Source organism: Phoca vitulina, unplaced genomic scaffold (genome assembly GCF_004348235.1).
Source record: "Phoca vitulina isolate PV1807 unplaced genomic scaffold, GSC_HSeal_1.0 scaffold49, whole genome shotgun sequence".
Classification (NCBI taxonomy): Eukaryota; Metazoa; Chordata; class Mammalia; order Carnivora; family Phocidae; genus Phoca; species Phoca vitulina.
In genome coordinates this window covers 33,636-56,272 of record NW_022589752.1, presented here as the reverse complement: position 1 = coordinate 56,272, position 22,637 = coordinate 33,636, and the positions used below count along the sequence as shown (strand labels likewise).

The window sequence follows — 22,637 nt, the reverse complement described above, 5'->3', positions numbered from 1 at the left end:
TTTCTCGTGGATTGCCTGGCATTTTACCTGCCTCAGGCTCTGTGCCAGACTGAGCTGCTGGACCCCTCCCGGCTTCTGCTTCCCCCATTCGTGCTGTTTTAATACTAAACACTGCTGGGAAAAAATTGCACAACTGCATTCATTTCCACCTCAGGTCGCTGTCATCAGACCCCGCTGTGCTTTTACTTGTTCCTGATGCGTCTCCTGTAAGCATTTCTCCCAGCAAGCTTTTCGTGCCTTTAACTTCCCTTTAGGTCCTACCTCCTACTTAGTGGACGCCTCCTGGTCCCCAGGAAATAGGTGCCAGCAGGTCTGGAGGTCTCCTCTTTCTCTTTCCATACATTAGTAATCTTGTTTTCTCTTCTTAAGGTAAAAGAGACCATTTCTTGTAAGGGTTACCGTGACTCCTCCCACTTTATCCTTTCCTGCCTTCTTAAGATCTCGCTCTGTCAAAGTCTTCACTCCTGCATTGTTTTTTAAAATTTTTTAAATTTAAAAATTTTTTTAAAAAAAGATTTATTTATTTATTGAGAGAGAAAGAGTGAGTGAGAGAGAGAGAGAGAGAGAAAACACAAGTGGGGGGAGGGGCAGAGGGAGAAACAGGCTCTCCGCTGAGCAGGGAGCCCGATGGGGGCTCGATCCCAGGACCCTGGGATCATGACCTGAGCCGAAGGCAGACGCTTAACTGACTGAGCCACCCAGGCACCCCATCTTTTTTTTTTTTTTTTTTTTTAAGATTTTATTTATTTATTTAACTTGAGAGAGGGAGAGAGTGAGTAAGCAAGTGAGTGGGAGGGGGAGGAGCAGAGGGAGAGGGAAAAGCCAACTCTGCCCTGAGCCCGGAGCGCATCACTGAGCTCCATCTCACAACCTGAGATCATGACCTGAGCCGAAATCAAGAGTCAGACACTCAACTGAGCCCCCAGGTGTCACTCCTGAATCTTAAGACTCTCTAAAAACAAAGAAACTGAAATAGCCTTTGACCTTTCCCACCCCTTTATGGTGTTGTCCTATTTCTGCTCTTCCTTTCGCCTCATCCTCTAAACTCACCATCTGTTTCTCACCTTCCTTCCTTTCTGAATTCACTGAGTCGCTTCTGCCTCACAGGTGACCGTGGCCCCCCACTCCTCACTGGCTTAATCCAGGGGGCTCGTCTGCATTCCTCTTCCCGATTAACTTCCGGAGCAGGAGGAGCGTTTCCTGGTTCACCTGTCTCCTTGCCCCTTGCCCCCATGGTTACTGCGGTTACTGTGACAGAGGCTTTGACGTGGTTCCTCTGCATTCTCACTGCCTTCGTTCTTCCTTTGCTGCCACCCTGAATGTTAGTGTTCCCTGTGGTTCTGATCTCTTCTCACCTTTTCTTACACTTCCCCAGACATGGTGGACTCGTGGCCTGAAGACACGGTTCTCTACCTTGAGAATTATTGGGGGCACAGTTATTTTTTTTAATTTTGATTTAAATGCCTTAGGCAGTATATATATTGTCCTTTAAACTGGAGACCCTACCATGTTAATCAGACTACTCCAAAGAGTTGTTATCTGTAGCTACTGAAAATATCAGGTTTCTCACCTTTGCCCTGTCTTTCCAGCCTCAGTGGTCTGATCACTTCGGATGAGAACCCTTGCTTGTGTGTTACCATCACTTGCATTGTCTCTGCAGATAAGCTGCCACCTGTCATCAGTTGTTCCCGTATCTAGTCCTCTTCCTTCTCAGCTGCAGATTTATGTTCCTAATTGTTTATTGGAAATGTGTACCCATTTTTTTTTATTATTATGTTATGTTAATCACCATACATTACATCATTAGTTTTTGATGTAGTGTTCCATGACTCATTGCGTATAACATCCAGTGCTCCATTCAATACGTTCGCTCTTTAATACCCATCATCAGGCTAACCCATCCCCCCACCCCCCTCCCCTCTAGAACCCTCAGTTTGTTTCTCAGAGTCCATAGTCTCTCATGGTTCGTCTTCCCCTCCAATTTCCCCCGCTTCATTCTTCCCTTCCTACACCCATTTTTAAAAATGTTTAATTGAGATATAATTGACATACAACCTTGTATTAGTCTTAGTTGTATAAGACAGTTGTATAACTAAAAGTTTGTACCTTTTGACCCCCTTCACCCATTTTGCCCACCCCCATCCCTCACCTCTGGCAACGACCAGTGTGTTCTCTGTATCTTTGAGGTTGTTTTTTTTAAAGATTCCACATATAAGTGATATCATATTAGTGTTTGTCTTTCTCTTACTTATATCACTTAGCATAATGCTCTCAGGGTTCATCCATGTTGTTGCAAGTAGCAGAATTTCCTTATTTTTTAAGGCCAAATAGTATTGCATTGTGTGTCTATGTATATATACATATCGTATTTTCTTTATTCATGTGTCAGTGCACGCTTAGATTGTTTCCATGTGTTGGCTATTATGCGTAATGCTCCAGTGAATATAGAGGTGTAGATATCTTTTCAAGATAGTGGTTTTGTTTCCTTTGGATAAATACCCAGAAGTGGAATTGTTGGGTCATATGGTAATTTTATTTTTAAATTTTTGAGGAACCTCCACACTTTTTTTTTTCCTTTTTTAAACATTTATTTATTTATTTTAGAGAGAGAGTGCATGCTTACAGTAGTGGAGGGAGGGGCAGAGAGAAGCAGACTCCCTGCTGAGCACGGAGCCCATCGTGGGGCTTGATCTCCTGACTCTGAGATCATAACCTGAGCCGAAATCATGAGTCAGATGCTTCACCGACTGAGCCCCCCAGGTGCCCCTGATACTGTCTTCCATAGTGGCTATACCAATTTACATTGCTACCAACAGTGTACCAGGGCTCTCTTTTCTCCCACACTTTGTTATTTCTTATATTTTTGATGATAGCCATCCTAACAAGTGTGAAGTGATATTTCATTGTGGTTTTGATTTGCATTTCACTGATGATAAGTGATGCTGAAGACCTTTTCAGGTACCTATTGGCTATTTGTATGTCTTCTCTAGAAAAATATCTATCCAGATCCTCTGCCTATTTTTCAATCAGATTTTTGGGTTTTTTTTCTGCTGTTGAGTCGAATGAGTTCTTTGTATAGTTTTTATGTTAACCTTTTATCATATAGTTGCAAATATTTTCTCCTAGTCTATAGGTTTCTTTTTCGTTATGTTGATAAGGAAATTCTGCTACTTGCAACAACATGGATGAACCCTGAGAGCTGTACAAAAGCGTTTTATAGTTTTATGTAGTCCCGCTTACACATTTTTGCTTTTGTTTCCTTTGCTTTTTTGATGTCAGATTCAGTAAATCGTTGCCAAGTCAGTGTCTCGAGCTTATTCTCTATTTTTTTTCTGGTAGTGTTATGTTTCCAAGTGTTATGTTCAAGACTAATCCATTTTGAGTTGAGTTGTATATGGTATAAGGTTTCAGTTTCATTTCTTTTGCATGTGGCTCTCTAGTTTTCCCAATACCATTTATTGAAGAGTCTGTTGCTTCTCCATTGTATATTCTTGATGCCTTTGTCATAAATTAATTGACCGTATATGTGTGGGTTTATTTTTGGGTTCTTTATTCTGTTTTGTTGATCCATGTTTGTGTTTTAATGCTAATACCATACCATTTTGATTACTGTAACTTTGTGATATGGTTCGAAATCAGGAAGTTTGATGCCTCCAGCTTTGTTCTTCTTTCTTAGGATTGCCTTGGCTATTGGGGTCCTTTTGTGGTTCCATACAAATTTTAGGTTGTTTCTAGTTCTGTGAAAAATGCCACTGGACTCTTGATAGGGATTGCATTGAATCTGTTGATTGCTCTGGGTATATGGATATTTTAACAGTGCTAAATCTTCTAGTTCATAGACACAGAATATCTTTCCATTTATTTGTGTTATTTTCAATTTCTTGTATCAGTGTCTTACAGTTTTCAAGTGTATAGGTCTTTTACTTCCTTGGTTACGTTTATCCTTTGGCATTTTATTCTTCTTGATGCAATTATAAATGGAATTGTTTTCTTAATTTCTCTTTCTAATAGTCTGTTATTAGTATATAGAAACACAACAGGGGCACCTGGGTGGCTCAGTTGGTTAAGTGTCTGCCTTTGGCTCAGATCATGATCCCAGGGTCTTGGGATTGAGCCCCACGTCAGGCTCCCTGCTCAGTGGAGAGCCTGCTTCTCCTTCCACTTCTGCCACTCCCTCTGCTTGTACTCTCTCTCTCTCTGTCAAATAAATAATCTTTAAAAAAAAAAAAACACACACAACTGATTTTTGTGTATTCATTTTGTGTTCTACAAATTTTCTATATGTAATTGCATGTCATCTGCAAATAGTGACAGTTGGAACTTATTCTGTTTCAATTTGGATGCCTTTTATTTTTCTTGCCCAATTTCTCTGGCTAGGACTTCCAGTACTATGTTGAATAAGGGTAGTGAGAGTGCGCATGCTTGTCTTTTTGCTAAACAGGAAGACAAGGTTGGAAGTAATAAGCTTGAGAGGAGGGTCTTTGTGGAGCTGAAACTCTGACCTCTAAGGAGCCACAGCTCCCTGGTGCTGGTGTCTCTTAGAGGAGGCAGAGGTGGGGGGGGACCTGTGATGAAGCGGGTTCTCCAAAGCTTGGAAAAACAGCCAACTGTATTCAGCTGCTCCTATGAAGATATAGTGCTGCTGTAGGGATGAAGACACCTTCTGGGGTGATGTTCTTGAGAACACAAGTAAACCTACAGGAAGCAAAAAGGAAGGAACAAGACCCTTCTTCCTCCCCCAGCCTCGTACTCTGTCCTTCTAGGGCCAGCTGGCAAAGCAGATATGGAGTGTGCAGATTGCCCGCTCCAGTGCCGCAGAGCAGGTTATAGAAGGGTGGAGTTGGAGCTAAGAACAAATAATGTAATAGTGGCACATCATGCTTGGTTCATCCTACCTCTGCAGATCCAATCCATCACCAAGTCCTGTCAATTCTACCTCTGAACTGAATCTCAAGTTTGTCCACTTCTCTTTGTCAGTACTGCTGTCTCTTAGGTCCACTTGGGTTCCTTTCCACTGGCCTACTACAATGGCTCCCTCACTAGTCTGTGATTCCAGTCTTACTCTTTTATAGTTCATTCCCCACACAGTAACCAAAGTGGTCTTTTCTACGTATAAATCAAACCTTGTACTTCCCTTCCTAAACTACCTGGCAGATCTTCTTTGTACTTAGAAAAAATTCCATATTCTTAACTGGGGTCCATAAGGCGATATGTGGTCTGTCCCCTTTGTCTCTACCTGATTTCCTGTTCTTCCTTCCTCCCTCCTTATATTCCTACTACACTGGGATTACCACTATGAGCTCTTCTCACTCTCTGATAATAACATACTTACTGGTTTACTCTGTTTTGTCTGGTTTCTTTGCTTGAATTGTACTTCCATTGGCATAGTATCCTTGTTTTGTTCACCACTTAATCTTCAGTACCTGGAGACATGCTTGACACGAATGGATGAATCTTGGATTCTTTCCCTCCCCTTTCCTCCCCCTGCTCCCCACTCCCATCTCCCCCAGGGCCCATATCCCAATAGTCACCAGAACCTATGGGGTTCTAGTTCTTGGGTTTCTACTGTGAATGGCAGGTGATGAGGGATTTATGTTAGGAAGCAAACCCTGTACAATGGTGTGAGGACGGGGGATGTAAAGGATGGAGGATCAGAGAAAAGTCACTGGTTTCCTGAAGCACTGGTGTGGGAGATCAACTAGAGCTTGTAGGGGAGTCCAACTGGCATGGCCAATGCCAGAGGGAGCCACAAAGGGGAAGCTCGTGAGATGTCTCTGGTAAGCTCTCTCTGAATAGCTGTCAGCGCTGTGGGTCTGCTGCCAAGCATGTAGTGGGGCCTGTTGGTGGGCAAGGCCTACAGTTGGGAAGAAGTGCAAAAAAAAACTAGGATAAGCTAGAACTGGCTGGGCACCTCGCATCTGTCCCTCTTCCCATCTGCCTGGAAAGATCTTCAGAGAATCATGGTAGCTGGTTCACTTCTGCCTGCCCCACCTTGCACAAGGTCCTCTTTTGGGCCAGCCCTCACCTGGAGCCATACAGAGAACATGGTTCCCAGCTTCCTAGAGTCAACAGGAGATGCACCCAGCTCGACACCCTGTGAGTTAGCCTGACGGACCTGCTGGCTGTTGTCTGACTATGACAGGTCATTTCATGCCCGTGTCTTTGCAGTATATGTCCGTGTCTCTGCCTGGTGGTTTCTTCTGCCCTTCCTAGTGAGCTGGTGTCCTTCAAGACCCAACTCAAATGTTACCTCCTTGAAACCTTCACGACTTCCCCAACAGCAACCTTCTCTGTTTTCATAGTAGTCCTCTAGCTTTGCATTTAGCAGTTTTGACCACAGTTCCTTTCCACTTTCTCCAAGTAGTTCAAGTACTTAAGGACAGCTCTTCTAGTGATGGAAACGTTCATGACAAATATGAGCCCAGAATGGTTTCCCAGAAATAAGTTCTATAAAACCCAGCGCATTCACCAAAAGCTTTCTGGTGTGATTTTGCCACACTTGGAGGATAATGGTGGTAGCAGGAGTTTGGCTGATGGCCTCTTTTACCTCTTGTCAGTTGTAAGAGATTCCACACGCTATGGCCACTCCCACTGTCTCTTGGAGCCACTGGTCAGAGGGTGCAGACCAGCGCACAGCTTACTGGAAATGTGTTAGTATTCCCTCTCTTCAACAGCGAGTTCGCCTGCGGGCCAGAACAGTGTTTCTGAGAACCAGTTAGAAGTAGCCTGCCTACTCTGAAAGGCCAGGCAGCAATGGCAGATTAGATATCTCAAGCTGGGGAAAGAAAATCCAGCAACCATTGCTTAACTGCGTAATGGTAAGATGTCATTTACTCCTTACGCGTAGGAAGTGGGTCACTTGGTGTTTTCTCTTTTCCAGATTACAAGGCACTTGGTATCTTGAAGCGGCAGTTCCCTAACACCGCACTAATAGGGCTGACTGCAACCGCGACAAGCCATGTTCTGAAGGATGCCCAGAAAATACTGTGTGTGGAGAAGTGTTTTACTTTCACGGCTTCTTTTAATCGGCCGAATCTTTATTATGAGGTAACTTCTATATCAGTTTATTACTTTCGTGAAGGATTGCAATGGAGGTTACCTTTTCATTATGTTTATTTACATGAGTAACAGTTAACTCTTTTTAAAAGTTTTTAAAATCAGGAGGCGATTATAAGCAGATCAGTAATTAATGCTTTCTTCATGTATCTCTGTTGCTGCATAATCCTTTGCTGGGTTAAATAAAAGATATCGCCTTGTGAAATGGATGCACATTCTTGCAGGGATGGAGAGAAGGTGTAGATTGATACCAAGGACCCTAATGACATTTCTTGAAGTTACTTACAAAATAATACATTACTATGCCATTAAAGATTTGCTGATACTCCATTTAGATTATATAGCTTAACAGCTAATTTTTCCCTTCTTTCTAATCCTTTTAAAAGAATAGATAATATTTTTCTGAGTTTTCACTGAAATTATTTATACCATGGTTTATGTTTTTATGAAAGTAGCATCAGAAAATAGGGGCGCCTGGGTGGCTCAGTCAGTTAAGCTTCGAACTCTTGATCACAGCTTAGGTCTTGATTTCAGTTGTGAGTTCAAGCCCCACATTGGACTCCACACTGGGCGTGGCGCCTACTTAAAAAAACAAAAACAAAAACAAAAAAACCCAGAAAATAAAAAGGTCTCCATCTTTACAAATTGTTGGCTGCTTCTGTGCCTCTTCTTCCCCAGTAAATTCAAAACCAAGAATCAAGAAGAGTCAGGGAGGTGAATATAAGAATAAGAGAAAAAGCTCTGTGCCCATAAAAGCATGGTACCCTGAAAGTTGTAAGTAAACAGCTACATGGATGGTGCTCATTAATTTATTCTGTAATAAGTTAGCTTTTTCTTAGATTCGGCAGAAGCCCTCCAACACTGAAGATTTTATCGAGGATATTGTAAAGCTCATTAATGGGAGATACAAAGGGCAATCAGGTAATATAAAAACAAACCAACTTTGAAGACTGAGAGAGAACTTTTGAAAAGTAATTAATATTACACTGATCTACTGATACATGATTAGCAACCAAAAATATTAGTGCATGGCAGAAGATACTTGAAAATGGTATGATAAAATTCATCTTAGAAATTGGGTGTGTCATTTGCTCATGGGACAGATTATGAGTCATAAAACTTTGTTTTTGTTTATTTGCACCTAACTGCTTTAAACAGTGGACCTAATGATATAATGCATATTTATATACACATGTAGTAAGTATCCACTGTGTATAAGATAGAAGGTTAAGCAGTGATTTTCTGAAGGGATGTAATATACAGTCCTTCATAGCAAAGGACACATTAAGGAATAAATAGTACATATTGAATGAGTTAACTGTAGATGGAACTGAGATTATTTGTCTATGTGTTCCAGGATTAATGCATAGACAGGTGTTCCTGAAGCACAGAGTCTGTGTAAAAGTGAGCCTTTCAAAGCTGTTCTACAGATTTTCAGGAGATATTAATGGTGCCCTGGGTGAAAGGAGCTCCAGGGTCAAATTTGAGAAAGACTGCAGCTCTTTATCCCTCCCGGAGCTTCACAGGGTTTATCAGTCAGCACATGAGAAGTTCTGGCCAGCCCCGCAAATAGAGAAATCTGTTACCTGTGTTCAGTGCAGGTCCCCAGTCACTTGCACATAAAACTTTTCACATCATACTCGAGAGAAGAAAGAGGTGATGGGAACCAAGACTGGTGGCCCGGGGCTTATTTGTGCTTTAGAGCAAGCTGCTGATCAAATCTTGAATTATATGAGAAAGTCATTAGGTGTCAGGACCTTTGAATTTTTTCTAAATCTTTTTCTACCATGCGTTATATTAATCAGTATCTTGAATGTGTGTTAAAAATTATATATATCTAACAATTGAACATATTTTACTACAGGAATTATATATTGCTTTTCTCAGAAAGACTCTGAGCAAGTTACAGTTAGTTTACAGAAACTGGGAATTCAAGCAGGAGCGTACCATGCCAATATGGAACCGGAAGATAAGACCAATGTTCATCGAAGATGGTCAGCCAGTGAAATTCAGGTTAAGTATATATCTTCAATAGAGGCCTAGTTAACATTAAAAATATTTTAACTTGATTTAATTAACATAAAATGTTAAAACATTTTAGGTAGTAGTGGCCACAGTTGCATTTGGTATGGGAATTGATAAACCAGATGTGAGGTTTGTTATCCATCATTCAATGAGTAAATCTATTGAAAATTATTACCAAGAGAGTGGACGTGCAGGTATGTACAACTCTTATCCAGAAGTAAATTTTAACAAAGCTTTTCTAAAAAACACACTATAGATGATGTTTAATGATTCTGTATTTTTAACCTTCTTTATTAGCTAGTATTTTAGAACAATGAAGTCATTTTTGTAGTTTTTTAATTTTTAGTTTTTATTTTTTTTTGCAGTTTTATACTTAATTGTACCTGTGTACCTAAGTGCTTATCTTCCTTGTATGGGAGTGTTATGAATTGTTTCCTATGTTTGCTAAGATCATTTGATGTCCATCTTTGCCTTCTGAATTTTTAATTAGTGATTTCAAGTTTATAACTTCAGTAACTAGATTATGCACATATTTTTTTAAGTTATAAAGCTGATTGTTGATAAGTCTCTTTAGTCATTTTTTTTCTTTTTATAATTTGAGGGCAGCTGTTAAAAATTAACTTTCATTTCTCTGAAATTTCTAAATGTGATACATGTACACTGTGAAGCATTGTCAGCTGATTTTATACATATTATTTTTGCATATTTTGAAATTTTCAAGTAATCAATCTCAAGATTTCTCACACTATAGGTCGAGATGACATGAAAGCGGACTGTATTTTGTATTATGGCTTTGGAGATATATTCAGAATAAGTTCAATGGTGGTGATGGAAAATGTGGGACAACAGAAGCTTTATGAGATGGTGTCATACTGTCAAAACATAAGCAAGTAAGCCACATACATTTTTATAACTTGTTATTTAAACATAAGCACTATATGAAAGTCTATGAAATTACTTTGAGTACTTGCTCAGTAAGTAAAGACACTGGTAGAATATCAAGTACAAACCTGTAAAAGCAAATGTCAGTACATGAACCCTCAGGATCTGCCTTAATTCAAGAAGAGATATTCTCTCTCTCTCCCTGATAATCCTCCAAAACTATTTTTTATTGTTTTGTTTTTAAAGTAAAACAAGCATATTGAGATGCTGATTTTAATTAAAGAATAACTGACACTACGTTTTAGGTATACAACATAGTGAATCAGTATTCATATACATTACGAAATGGTCACCACAGTAAGTCTAGTGACCCTCTGTCACCCTACAGAGTTGTTACAATATTAAGGACTATATTCCCTCGGCTGTGTATTACATCCCCCAGTCATATTTATTTTATAACTGGAAGATTGTACCTCTTAATCCCCTTCACCTTATTTTATCCATCCCCCTTTTATTGAAAGTTTTGATACAAATGAGTCCAAGCCTTTTCTCTCTGGCTCTGAAATATAGCTACATGCTTTACTAATTTTGAAAAGGTATACATGATAGGCATTTTGAGAGCTGAGCTTGGCTCGGTAACAGGTACCATCTCACCAGCTGATGAGCTGATGAAATAGTTGAGAACAGGGTTAAGTTTCTCCTTAAGAAATAAATTTAAATCTATTTAGGGTGGTTTTAGTTAGACCATATAGTTCCCTGATGGCTTTTCAGTGTTAGTCCTATTTTTGTACTCTTATTGCCCATCCTAAAAAGGACTCACAAATTTTGAACTTATAAGCAGTTATTGGACTGTGACAGAAAATGTCATTTCTTTCCTATAGGTGGTGCAACAATCTCGTTAAAGAAATAAGAAAATGAAAATTTCCTTAGATATCCAATAGACTCCCAAGAAGCATATTTTGGGGTTTAGAGTCAAATACAAGAAACTGCTACAATACAAGAAACTGCTTTGCTATCAGGGAAAGTCTCTTAATTTTTGCACACTATTGAATCTCAAAGGGAATCTTAGACAACTTCTGGAAGAAGTATTTATCAAATACATATGGAAAAAATTATATGTGGTAGGCAGAAGAACAGTCTCCCAGAGACTAGGGTATAACCCTGGGTTGTTTCGATGGGTCCAGTATAATCACAAGGGTCCTAAATGTGGAAGGAAGCAGGGAAGGTCAGAATGATACTTCACTGGCTTTGAAGATGGAGGAAAGGGAGGCATGGCCAAGGAATTCACGCATTCTCTAGAAACTGGAAGGGACAAGGAAACAGATCTTCCCTTAGAGCCTCCAGAAGAAATCCATCCCTGATGACACCTTGATTTTAAGCCAGAGAGACCCATGTCAGACTTCTATAGAAATTTAAGATAATAAATTTTTGTTGTTTTAAGCCACTAAGCTTGTGGTAATGTTATGACAGCATTAGGAAACTAATATAATGTATAACTCTGTGTTTTGAAATAGGGATTCTTAAAACTTCTTAGGTCATTTAATAATTTGTATCTCTAAATGTGTTTGCAGGTGTCGCCGTGTATTGATAGCTCAACATTTTGATGAAGTGTGGAATTCAGAAGCATGCAACAGAATGTGTGATAATTGTTGTGAAGACATTGGTGAGTTCACAGTTTTTCTAATTGAAGCAGTGTTACGTTAGCGTCAGGTGTACAACGTAGTGATTCCGTAAGTCTGCGCACTGTGCTGCCCACTACAAGTACAGCTACCGTCCGTCACCGTGCAGTGCTGTTACAGTACCTTTGACTATATATTCCCTGTGCTGTACCTCTCACCGCATGACTTACTCATTCCATAACTGTAAGCCCGTACTCCCACTGCCCTTCATCCATTTTACCCATCCCCCCACCTCCCTCCCCTCTGGCAAACATCGGTTTGTTCTCTGTATTTGTGGGTCAGTTTCTGCTTTCTGCTTATTCCTTTGTTTTGTTTCTTAGATTCTACATATAAGTGAAATCCTATGGTATTGTCTTTGTCTGACTTATTTCACTTAGCATAATACCCTCTGTCCATTCGTATTGTTGCAAATAACAAGATCTCATTCTTTTTTATGGCTGAGTAATACTGCATTGTGTATATATACCACAGTGGCATATCAGTGGACACTTGGGATGCTACCATATCTTGGCTATAAATGTAATGGTACATATATCTTTTCAAATTAGTGTTTTCGTTTTTGGGGAGGGTAAGTATCAGGTAGGGGAATTACGGGATCATGTGGTAGTTCTGTTTTTAATTTTTTGAGGAACCTCCGTACTGTCTTCCACAGTGGCTGCATCAGTTTGTATTGCTGCCAGTGGTGTACAAGGGTTCCATTTTCTCCACATCCTCACCAACACTTGTTGTTTCTTGTGTTTTTGATTCTAGCCATTCTTATAGGTGTGAGGTGATATCTCACTGTGGTTTTGATTTGCATTTCCCTAATGATTAGTGATGGTGAGCATCTTTTCATGTGTCTGTTGGCTGTTTGTAGGTCTTATTTGGGAAAATGTCTATTTAGGTCCTCTGCCCATTTTTAATTGGATTATTATTGTTGTTTTTTGGTTTTGAGTTGTGTAAGTTCTTTATATATCTTGGATACTAAACTTTTATCGGATATGTCATTTGCAAATATCTTCTCTCATTCAGTAGATTGTCTTTTAGTTTTGTTCATGGTTTTCTTCACTGTGCAAAAGCTTTTTGGTTTGCTGTGGTCCCAGTAATTTATTTTTGCTTTTGTTTCCCTTGCATGAGGAGACATATTCAGAAAAACGTTGCTATGGCCAATGTCAGAGAAATTACCGCCTATGTTCTCTTCTGGCATTTTATGGTTACAGGTCTTACATTTAGGTCTTTAATCCATTTTGAATTTGTTTTTGTATATGGGAAGAAAGTGGTCCAGGTTTCCCAACACCATTTATTGAAGAGAGTGTCTTTTTCTCTATATTCTTTCATCCTTTGTCATAGATCGACCAGATATACAAATGTGGGTTGATTTCTGGGGTATTCTTTTTCATTGATCTGTGTCTATTTTTGTGCCGGTACCATATCGTTTGATTATTACAGGTTCGTAGTATATCTTGAAATCTGGGATTTGAACTAGCTTTGTTCTTTCTCAAGATTTCTTTGAGGTCTTTTGTGGTCCCATACAAATTTTAAGATTATTTGTTCTACTTCTATGAAAAATGGTGTTGGTATTTTGATAGAGATGACAGTGAATCTGTAGATTGCTTTGTGTAGTAGGCATTTTACCAGTATTCTTCCAATCCATGAGCATCGAATATCTTTCCATTTGCTTGTGTAGTCTTCAATTTCTTTCATCAGTGTTTTATAGTTTTCAGAGTATAGGTTCTCTTGCTTCCTTGGTTTAAGTTTATTCTTGAGTATTTTATTATGTTTGGTGCAATTGTAAATGGAATTGTCTTTTATAATTTATCTTTCTGCTACTTCGTTATTAGCATATAGAAATGTAACTGATCTCTGTGTATTTTGTATCCTGCAACTTTACTGAATTCGTTTATTCTAATAGTTCAGTTGAGTCTTTAAGGTTTTCCATGTATAGTATCATGTCACCTACAAATAGTTTTAACTTCTTCCTTACCAATATGGGTTTATTTCTTTTTCTTGCTGTGGCTAGGACTTCTAGTACTGTGTTGAATAAAAGTGGACACCCTTGTCTTGCTCCTGACCTTGGAGAAAAAGCTCTCAGTTTTTCACCATTGAGTGTAATGTGAGCTCTAGATTCTTCATGTATGGCCTTTATTATGTTGAAGTATGTTCCCTCTACACCTGCTTTATGGAGGTTTTATCATGAACAGATGTTGAATTTTGTCAGATGCTTTTTTTGCCTCTATTCAGATGATACATGGTTTTTATTCTATCTCTTATAAATGAGTATCACATTGATTGATTTGCAAATATTGAACCATCCATGTATCCCGGGAATAAATATCACTTCATTCTGGTGAATGATCCTTTTAATGTGTTGTTGAATGTGGTTTGCTAATATTTTGTTGAGGAATTTTGCATCTGTGTGCATAGGTGATATTGGCCTGTAGCTTTTTGTGTGTTGTCTTTGTCTGGTTTGGTATCAGGGTAATTATGGCCTCATGGAATGTATTTGGAAGCTTTCCTTCTTCTGTTTTTTGGTATAGTTTCAGGAGATGTATGTTTGGTAGAATTCATCTGTGAACCCATCTGGTCTTGGACTTGGCTTTTCTTTTTGCTTCCATTTTGCATGTTTTTCCATCCCTTCACTTTTAATCTGTATGTGTCTTTAGGGCTGAAGTAAGTCTCTTATAGGCAGCATATAGATGAGTCTTTTTTTTTTTTAAAGTTTTATATATTTATTTGACAGAGAGAGCAAGAGAGCGAGAAGCAGGCTCCCCACTGAGCAAGGAGCCCGATGCGGGACTCCATCCCAGGACCCTGGGATCATGACTTGAGCCAAAGGCAGACGCTTAACTGAGCCACCCAGGCACCCCGAGTCTTGTTTTGTATATCATTCCAGCACCGTGTTTTTTGAGTGGAACATTTAGACCATTTACATTTAAAGTAATTATTGATAGCTGTTTACTTATTGCCATTTTGTTGTTTTCTGGTTGTTTTGTAGTTTTCTTTTCTTGCTTTCTTTGTGATTGATGACTTTCTGTGGTGTTATGTTTGGCTTTCTATTACTTTTTTTCCCACATTTTTTTAAGTTTGCCTTTTTATTGTTTTATTTTTAAAATTTTTTAAAAAGTAATCTCTATGCCCAGTGTGGGGCTCAAACTCACAATCCTGAGATCAAGAGTTGCATCCTCCACTGATAAGCCAACCAAGAGCCCCTATTTTTTTAATTTCTTATTTCTTTTATTTGAGTTAACGCAATGTTACATTGGTTTCAGATGTACAACATAGTGATTCAGCAACTCTGTAAGTTATGCTGTGCCCATCAGAAGTGTAGCTACCATCTGTCACCACATAACACTATTGCAGTACCATTGACTATATTCTGTATACTGTATTTTTTCCCTTTATCTATTACAGGTGTTGGGTTTGTGGTTACCATGAGGTTCATATATAACATTCTAAGTATAAAGCAGTGTATATTAGATGATGGTCATTTAAGTTTGAACACATTCTAAAAGAACTTCTTTTTCACACCCCCTCCATGGTTTATGTATATGTTGCCATGTATTACATCTTTTTATTGATAATTTCCCTACATCTAATTATGGCCTTTTCTTTTCCACTTAAAGAAGTCCCTTTAGGATTTCTTATAAGGCCAGTTTAGTGGTGATGAACTCCTTTACCTTTTGTTTGTGAACTCTCTCTCTTCTTCAATTCTGAATGATAATCTTCCTGGGTATTCTTGATTGTAGGTTTTTTTCCTTTCAGCACTGTGAATGTATCGTGCCACACTCTTCTGGCCTGCAAAGTTTCTGCCAAAAAATCAGCTGATAGCCTTATGTGGTTTTTCTTTTATGTAACTTTTTGTTTCTCTCTTGCTTTTACACTTTTCTCTTTAATCTTTGACATTTTAATTTTGTGTTGTGGACCTTCTTGAGTTCATCTTGTTAAGGGGCTCTGTGTGCTTCCTGAATCTGGGTGTTTGTTTCCTTCCTTGGGGAAGTTTTCAGCTATTTCTTCAAATTTTCTGCCCCTTTCTCTTTTCTGTTTCTGGGACCTCTATAATATGAATGTTCACTTGATATTGTCTAACAGATCCCTTAACTTATCCTCATTTTTAAAAATTATTTATTTTTGCTGGGTGCTGTCCATTACCCCACCTTCCAGATCATTGATCTGTTCTTCTGCATCCATTAATCAACTGTTGATTCCCTCTAATGTATTTTTCATTTCAGTTGTTGTATTTTTCAACTCTGGTTCTTTGTAGTTTCCAGTTTTTTGTTGAAGTTCTTAGAGTTTTTTCATCCTTCAGTCCAGCAAGCATTTTTAAGATCATTACTTTCAACTCTTCGTCATGCATATTATCACCATTTCATTAAGTTCTTATATTGAGGTTTTGTCTTGTTTTTTGATTTGGAGCATATTCCCTTGTTTCCCCATTTTGCTTGACTTTGTGTTTGTTTCCATGAATGAGGCAGAACTGCTGCTTATCCCAAAGTTGAAGGAATGGTCTTGGTGTGTGGTTGTCCCCTGTGTATGTAGATAGTACATGTCCGGTGATTTTTGTTGACTGGCTGGAGCTGTGGCTGGCATGGGCTAGAGGTTGCAGGGGACCCTGTAGTGGGGTCACCTTGGTGGGATGGCTGGAGTTTAAGTGGGTGTGGGCTGGGGCATTTCTGAGTCTCTTTGCCGAGGGTACCGTGGCAGGACAGATGAAGCTAAAGTGGGTGCAAGCCAGGGGTGGTCCTGGGGTTCTCCATGCATAGGGCACCCTGGCAGGATGGCTGAAACCGAAGTGGGTGTAAATTGGGATATTCTGGCATGCACAGAAGGTGCCCTGGTTGGGGCAGCTGGAGCTGCAGCGGGTTGCTGGCTGAGGAGATCCCTGGGTGCTTCGTGCAGGGGACAACCTGGCAGTCAGCTGTAGTTGAAAGGGCTGGGGCATTCACAGGGCTCTTTGCACAGATGGTGCCCTGGAAGGACAGCTGAAGTGAGTGCAAGCCAGGTTGTCCTGGCAGGGAAGCTGGGGGATGGCCTAGAAAGCTGTCTGAAGCCAAAGTCGTGCAGGCCTGGAGTGTTCTGAGGTGCTTTGTGGAGCTGTAGTGAGCACTGACCAGGGCTGTCCTCGTGTGCACCACCATGGGGCTGCCTTGGTGGGACAGCTGGGGCTGGTGTGCTTTGGGGGCCCAGAGCTCACTGAGGTGGTAGGCTGATAGGGCGCCTGGGCCATGCTCCCATCTATGCTGTCAAGGTGGTGGGGGACATAAACTGTGGCATTCACTGGACCCTCCAACCCACAGATAGTTAGCATGGTTCAAGGGCTATTTCCTTTATATTCTGGTGGTTCTTTGAAGCCATGGCTTTTATTTTCTGTGGCCCAACATAGATGAATCTGTTCCTGGTACCTCGTTACTATCCTCTGCACTGCAGTTTGCAGCATCGGGGGTGGGGTCACCCTTTGTTACCACCTCTCAGTCTCTCTCGCTGTTCTCTAGGTGGTCTGTGTTGTTGTACAGAAGCTGTTCAGTGAGCTCTCAGTTGTTCTTCAGGAGGAATTGCCTATAAATAGGTGTAGATTTGGTGTGCCCATGGAGGGGAGTTCAGGATCTTCCTGTGTCACCATCTTAGACTGGAACACTCCCTAGTTCATTGTTTTTAAATTTTTATAGGCTAATATATATAGCTAGGACTACATGGGGGCAATATTAGACCCCAAAATGGATTAAGCAAGCTGTGAATAGCATTTTCTAGGTTCAAAAGCAACAATTCAAAAGTTTGTTTTTTTTTTTAATATTTTTATTTATTTGACAGAGACAGACACAGCAAAAGAGGGAACACAAGCAGGGGGAGTGGGAGAGGGAGAAGCAGGCTTCCTGCTGAGCAGGGAGCCCGATATGGGGCTCGACCCCAGGACTCTGGGACCATGACCTGAGCCAAAGGCAGATGCTTAACGACTGAGCCCCACCCAGGTGCCCCGTTTTTTGTTTTTGTTTTTTTTTTAAAGATTTTATTCATTCATTTGACAGAGACAGCGAGAGAGGGAACAAAGCAGGGGGAGTGGGAGAGGGAGAAGCAGGCTTCCCACTGAGCAGGGAGCCCAATGTGGGGCTCGATCCCAGGACCCTGGGACCATGACCTGAGCTGAAGGCAGATGCTTAACAACTGATCCACCCAGGTGCCCTGCAACAATTCAAAAGTTTTAAAGCTAAGGTAAATAAAGGGAAAAGTGCTGTGTGGATGTATGTATCTTACATTGCTATATTATAGGCATGTTAAATTTTTAAGAAGTGAAGGAAAGTTTAAATTCTTCTGAATAGTAATGCTATTATAAGAAAAGGCTAGTCACCGATTGGGAAGAGAAATTTAATGCAAAAGAGAGATTATGGTCAATCATTTCTGATCTAGATAATGGCTAACCACTCAGACACTAATTTAGCAGTGTTTTGGTGCTGTATTTTCACTTTTTTTATCCTGTGTGTTGTGTCTGAAGAGTTGGACTAACCAGTTCTCTCAGTTTTGATGTCTTGGTGGGTGAAGGTCACTATAATTTTAACTTTGCAGCTAGAGAAACTTGTATATGAGTTTATTATACTGCATTATACTGACCACATTAACAAAAGTCTGATACATATATAAGTCGGGTGCTAAAATCAGTAATTAGGAGTATCTGAGCAGGACATTCTTGTCTCTAAATCAGAGTGTGGAGGAAGCCATAGTTTTCAAAATGTTGCTTAATGAGCACAAATCAGGTAAATATGAAAAACAGACGGATTCTCTTATAACTCTCTGTCATGTATGGCATACACCGTAGTTCCTAGAGCATACCCCAAGGCCTTCTGGTAACCAGCTTATTGTCTTTACATTACTGTAAATTCAATAATGTCTTACAGAGACTCTAACTTAGTTTAGTGATAGACTTAGGGAATAGCCTAGTTCTAATGCAGAACAAAACAGTTTAGGGTGGCTGATGTGGATGACTCATTTTAAACCACTTCAACTAGCCTGTGCTTGCTGTAATTTCTAAATCCCAGTTGCCTGTCTCATTACAGCATGTGAAAGAAAGAATGTCACAGCACACTGCAGAGATCTAATCAAGATCCTGAAGCAGGCAGAGGACCTGAATGAAAAGCTCACGCCACTGAAACTGATTGATTCTTGGATGGGAAAGGGTGCAGCAAAATTGAGAGTGGCAGGTGTTGCTCCGCCCAAACTTGCTCGTGAAGACCTGGAGAAAATTATTGTACATCTTCTTCTACAGCAGTATCTTAAGTATATACAAATCCATTTCTTGTCCTTTGGTGTTGTCTTTATGATTGTTTCTCATAACTGCAACAGAACAAGTAGTTTTCCAGTTGTTTCATATAAAACTCTTAAATGCCATATAAAATTTACCTAGTAAACTCCAACTTTAACTGATCACTGTTTGTCAAAAAAAGTGCAATTTATAGAAAGTATTTGTTTTGTGCAAGTTTCAGTCCCTATCAGTGTATTGAAATTATTAAAATTTATGGATTTTAATAAATTTGTTTGTTTATAATTTCTGCAAGCCTTTCTGAGTGTCAGCCTTTACTTTCCACAGAGAAGACCACAGTTTCACAGCGTTTGCTACCATCTCATATTTGAAAATAGGACCTAAAGCCAATCTTCTGAACAGTGAGACACATGTCATTGCTATGCAAGTAAAGAAGCCCATGCAGAGCTGTTTCAGGGTAACTAGCTATTCCTTTCTATATACTGAAAAAAGCACATGAGAGCTTATGGGATGCTCTAACTAGTACTGTCCTGGGCCCAGTGGAACATAAGAGATAAGCAGTTTTCTTCTTAGAATCTGAGCATGGAAGAGAGAAAACAAACCTTTACTTTCTGTAGAGATGGTAACTAATAGTTTAAACTAGTCTCCCTTTTAACATAGACTAGAGTTTCCAACCTTTTAGAATGTGAAGAGTCCGTTTTAGTGTTGTTTAATTTGTGATGCATCCTGCCCTCACAATGTTGGCTGTGGATCAACACTGGTTGAGAAGTCGGCCTGAGCAGCAGAGGTCGAGAACCAATGACCCTCACACACTCAGTACTCTCAAGCCTGCAAAAATATGCTGTGTACCACTGTGTCTCTGACAGCATATCCCTTCAGCGTAGGGCTCCTATGAAGGACCAGTGGGATTATTAATCTGAAAAGAAAATGGAACAGCTGAGTTGTGACCAGAGTGTTTGCTTTGTTTTTATTTGCAGATTGAATCATCTCAAACTTGTCATTCTGAAGGAGCTGATAAAAAAAGGGAAGAAAAAAATTCAGGTAACTTCAAGAAGTCTGCAGACATGCTCCAGCAATCTAAGAATACAGGGACTAAGAAAAGAAAAATTGATGATGCATGAGTGTTTCTAAATTATCCAAGAAAACAGTTTATACGTGTATACACCATTATTTTGTAGTTAAAAGTTAAAGACAATTTTATTAATATTTTATACATATGGAACTTACCTCTGAAGTATTGAAGACTTGAAAATTTGAGATCATGACTTATATAAATTTACAGTATGAAAGAAAAATAATTTTAATGTAAAATATTTAAGAATGAGTTCACATATCTTAAATCCTTTATCCCTTCACATACCTTTTGATAGTAATGTTATATGGAGTATTTTACATAGGCTTATCACAGAAAGGGAGTGATTTCAGCTCGTAACAGCTGTAGAATCCAAATGTAAAAGGAATAAGGTATCAATACTAATGATATTAGCAAGGAAGCTATTGCTATATCTCTAAGTAAAACAAAACAATAAGCCTCTTGAAACCATAACCCTCTCATATTTCATAATCATAGAATGAGTCTGGCATACCAGACCAAGCTGTTGGCCAATACTTGATAACAGCCTAGCTAAATCTGCTCCAAGGCTAAATCAGGATTAACTTAAATCCTTACACTTATATAAGTGGTCATTTTTCTGTTGGAGAAAAGTAACTGTATATTAGTTGATCTTTGCAATTTTATTTATACTTTAGTACTTTCTCACTGGAATCATTATCACTTCTGTATTCTTAATTTCATTAAATCAGTGCATTTACCTTATTGTGACTTTCATGTGTTGTTTCGAACTTCATTTTGATTAAAAAAGGCATTTTAAGAACTACATAATCTTCTAAATCAGTATTTGGATCTAGCACATCTCCATATGATGAAAGATCCGTCTGATTTAAAATTAAGTTTTCAAATGCTTCTTCTAAATCAGTTTCACCAATTAAGACAGCTCCCATCATTCGCCCATTCTGCATGACAACTTTGACATATTCTTGTCCTTTTCGTACATCTCAGCATTAATTCATGATCTGAACCTAAGCCCTGTGCGTTTTATCTTCCAGCATTACGACCTGTACACAGAGATGATAAAAGTATTCTAGTAAGTACCAAAAAGGAAACATGATATGCAGTTACACTGTGTTAACCTAGAATGGCCAGCACAAAAATCTATTCACAAAATTTTACAGCTAGAAGTGTCAGTGGAGAGGTGGGTCACAAAGAAAACATTTGAATGACATTGCATTTATTGTACAGATGACACTACCCCACAATCTCTATGATCATTAAAAGTATCTAGTGAATTAAATATGTAGGATCTGGACTATATTAGCCTAGAGTCATGACTAAAGATTTAATAAGGAACTGAGTTAGATCTTTCACGAGCAAATTAATCTCCTTAAACTTTATGTATGTGTGTTCCTCCTCATCAGTAAATTATGAAGAAAAGACTTGGCTCAGAGTAATGTAACGCGGAGTAAATAATATGCAAGGCAAAGCACCTGGTTCATTCTTGAGTATGATAGCTATTAGTTCCCCTCACAAAGCAAGAATGAATCTCAAATAAATGCAGAAATGCATCAACAGGGAACAAATCTGAAAGAGACTCCCCCCCCCCCCCCTTAACTATAAAATAGTATAGCAAGAAGGTAGGTAATGATTAGTAATTAAGACCAGCAATAATACCAGGTTTGATTTGCAAGAACTAGGAAACTGGTGATTTTCTCTAAAATGATGAAAACCATGTAAATTCTTATTCAATGAGAAAACCAGATAATTAGTTACAAGACTAACAAGCAGAAAAAGTCACTAATCTGCTTATCTAGAATCTTACCTATAGTTTAAAAATTTTGTTACATGAGCAAAAAGTTCAAAGCTGAAGTCCATGTCAGTAGATTCTCTTAAACTAGCTGCAGCCATGCACTTTGCTGCATACCATCCCATCTGTCTAGCCTGCGTCCACAGCCTCATCTGCAAGAAAAAAATGTTATGACATAAAAGTTTTCATTGTTCTACTTTAACAATACCTTACAAAATTTCTTAAAGGGGTTCACTGTTGACAGTCCTTGAGATTGGCTAGATCTAGCGAGCTAGAGGACTAGTTCGATTGTCTCTGGCATAGATAAGCAGTCACCAATCCACACTAACCAAACTTGATTTTGCTATTTGATATTACTGCCTTTAAAATTAAAGGATGATACCAAATCTGTATGTTTCAATAAACGATTACATATAGATACAACATTTCAGGGTATACCAGGTAAGAATACTACTAATTAATAGCAGTCTCTTTTTTCAGAGTAAGTTCGTCATCAGAAGTAGAGATGACAAATTATCATTGAAAAATTCATTCCTTTTCCTAATCCTTAGTTTTTTGTGCTAGATAGTTAAGGCCTCCCATGCAGTTAAACCTCAGTGGTCAGGCAGATCGATATAATAGGTGATGTCCAGCCTCAGGAAATCTTAACTGATTTCAGCAACTAATGCTGGGAATTCATTTTTGTTTGAGAGAGAAAGAGAGAGCGAGCTCAAGCAGGGGGAGAGGCAGGCAGAGGGAGAAGCAGGCTCCCCGCTGACCAGGGAGCCCGATGTGGAGCTCGATCCCAGGACCCTGGGATCATGACCTGAGCCGAAGGCAGACGTTTAACCGACTGAACCACGCAGATGCCCCTGGAAATTCGTTTTAAATTTTCCTTACAACATTGCTAATTTCTCCTCTACTGTATTT

General features: G+C 39.3%; 1 protein-coding gene and 1 long non-coding RNA gene across 6 annotated transcripts in view; one reads left to right on the top strand and one right to left on the bottom strand.

Moving 5' to 3' along the window:
- RECQL (RecQ like helicase) overlaps positions 1-20,686 on the top strand; it is a 52,697-nt gene extending 32,011 nt beyond the window's left edge. For all 4 annotated transcript variants that reach the window (XM_032432745.1, XM_032432747.1, XM_032432746.1 and 1 more), the window contains 9 exons: positions 6,881-7,047; positions 7,896-7,977; positions 8,921-9,069; positions 9,158-9,275; positions 9,833-9,971; positions 11,535-11,626; positions 18,665-18,884; positions 19,195-19,324; positions 19,845-20,686. In XM_032432745.1, the coding sequence (XP_032288636.1) occupies positions 6,881-7,047; positions 7,896-7,977; positions 8,921-9,069; positions 9,158-9,275; positions 9,833-9,971; positions 11,535-11,626; positions 18,665-18,884; positions 19,195-19,324; positions 19,845-19,988 (1,241 nt within the window). In that variant the 3' untranslated portion in view covers positions 19,989-20,686. The remainder of the gene's footprint in view (positions 1-6,880; positions 7,048-7,895; positions 7,978-8,920; positions 9,070-9,157; positions 9,276-9,832; positions 9,972-11,534; positions 11,627-18,664; positions 18,885-19,194; positions 19,325-19,844) is intronic.
- On the bottom strand, positions 18,857-22,428 carry LOC116649688. Of its 2 annotated transcripts, none has more exons than XR_004302717.1 (3): positions 21,744-22,428; positions 20,680-20,982; positions 18,857-18,941 (listed from the first exon to the last, which is right to left on the bottom strand). It is a non-coding gene; the product is annotated as an uncharacterized LOC116649688 (long non-coding RNA). The 2 variants fall into 2 exon arrangements; XR_004302718.1 differs by lacking the exon at positions 18,857-18,941 and adding an exon at positions 19,331-19,783.
- Positions 22,429-22,637: the final 209 nt, after the last annotated feature.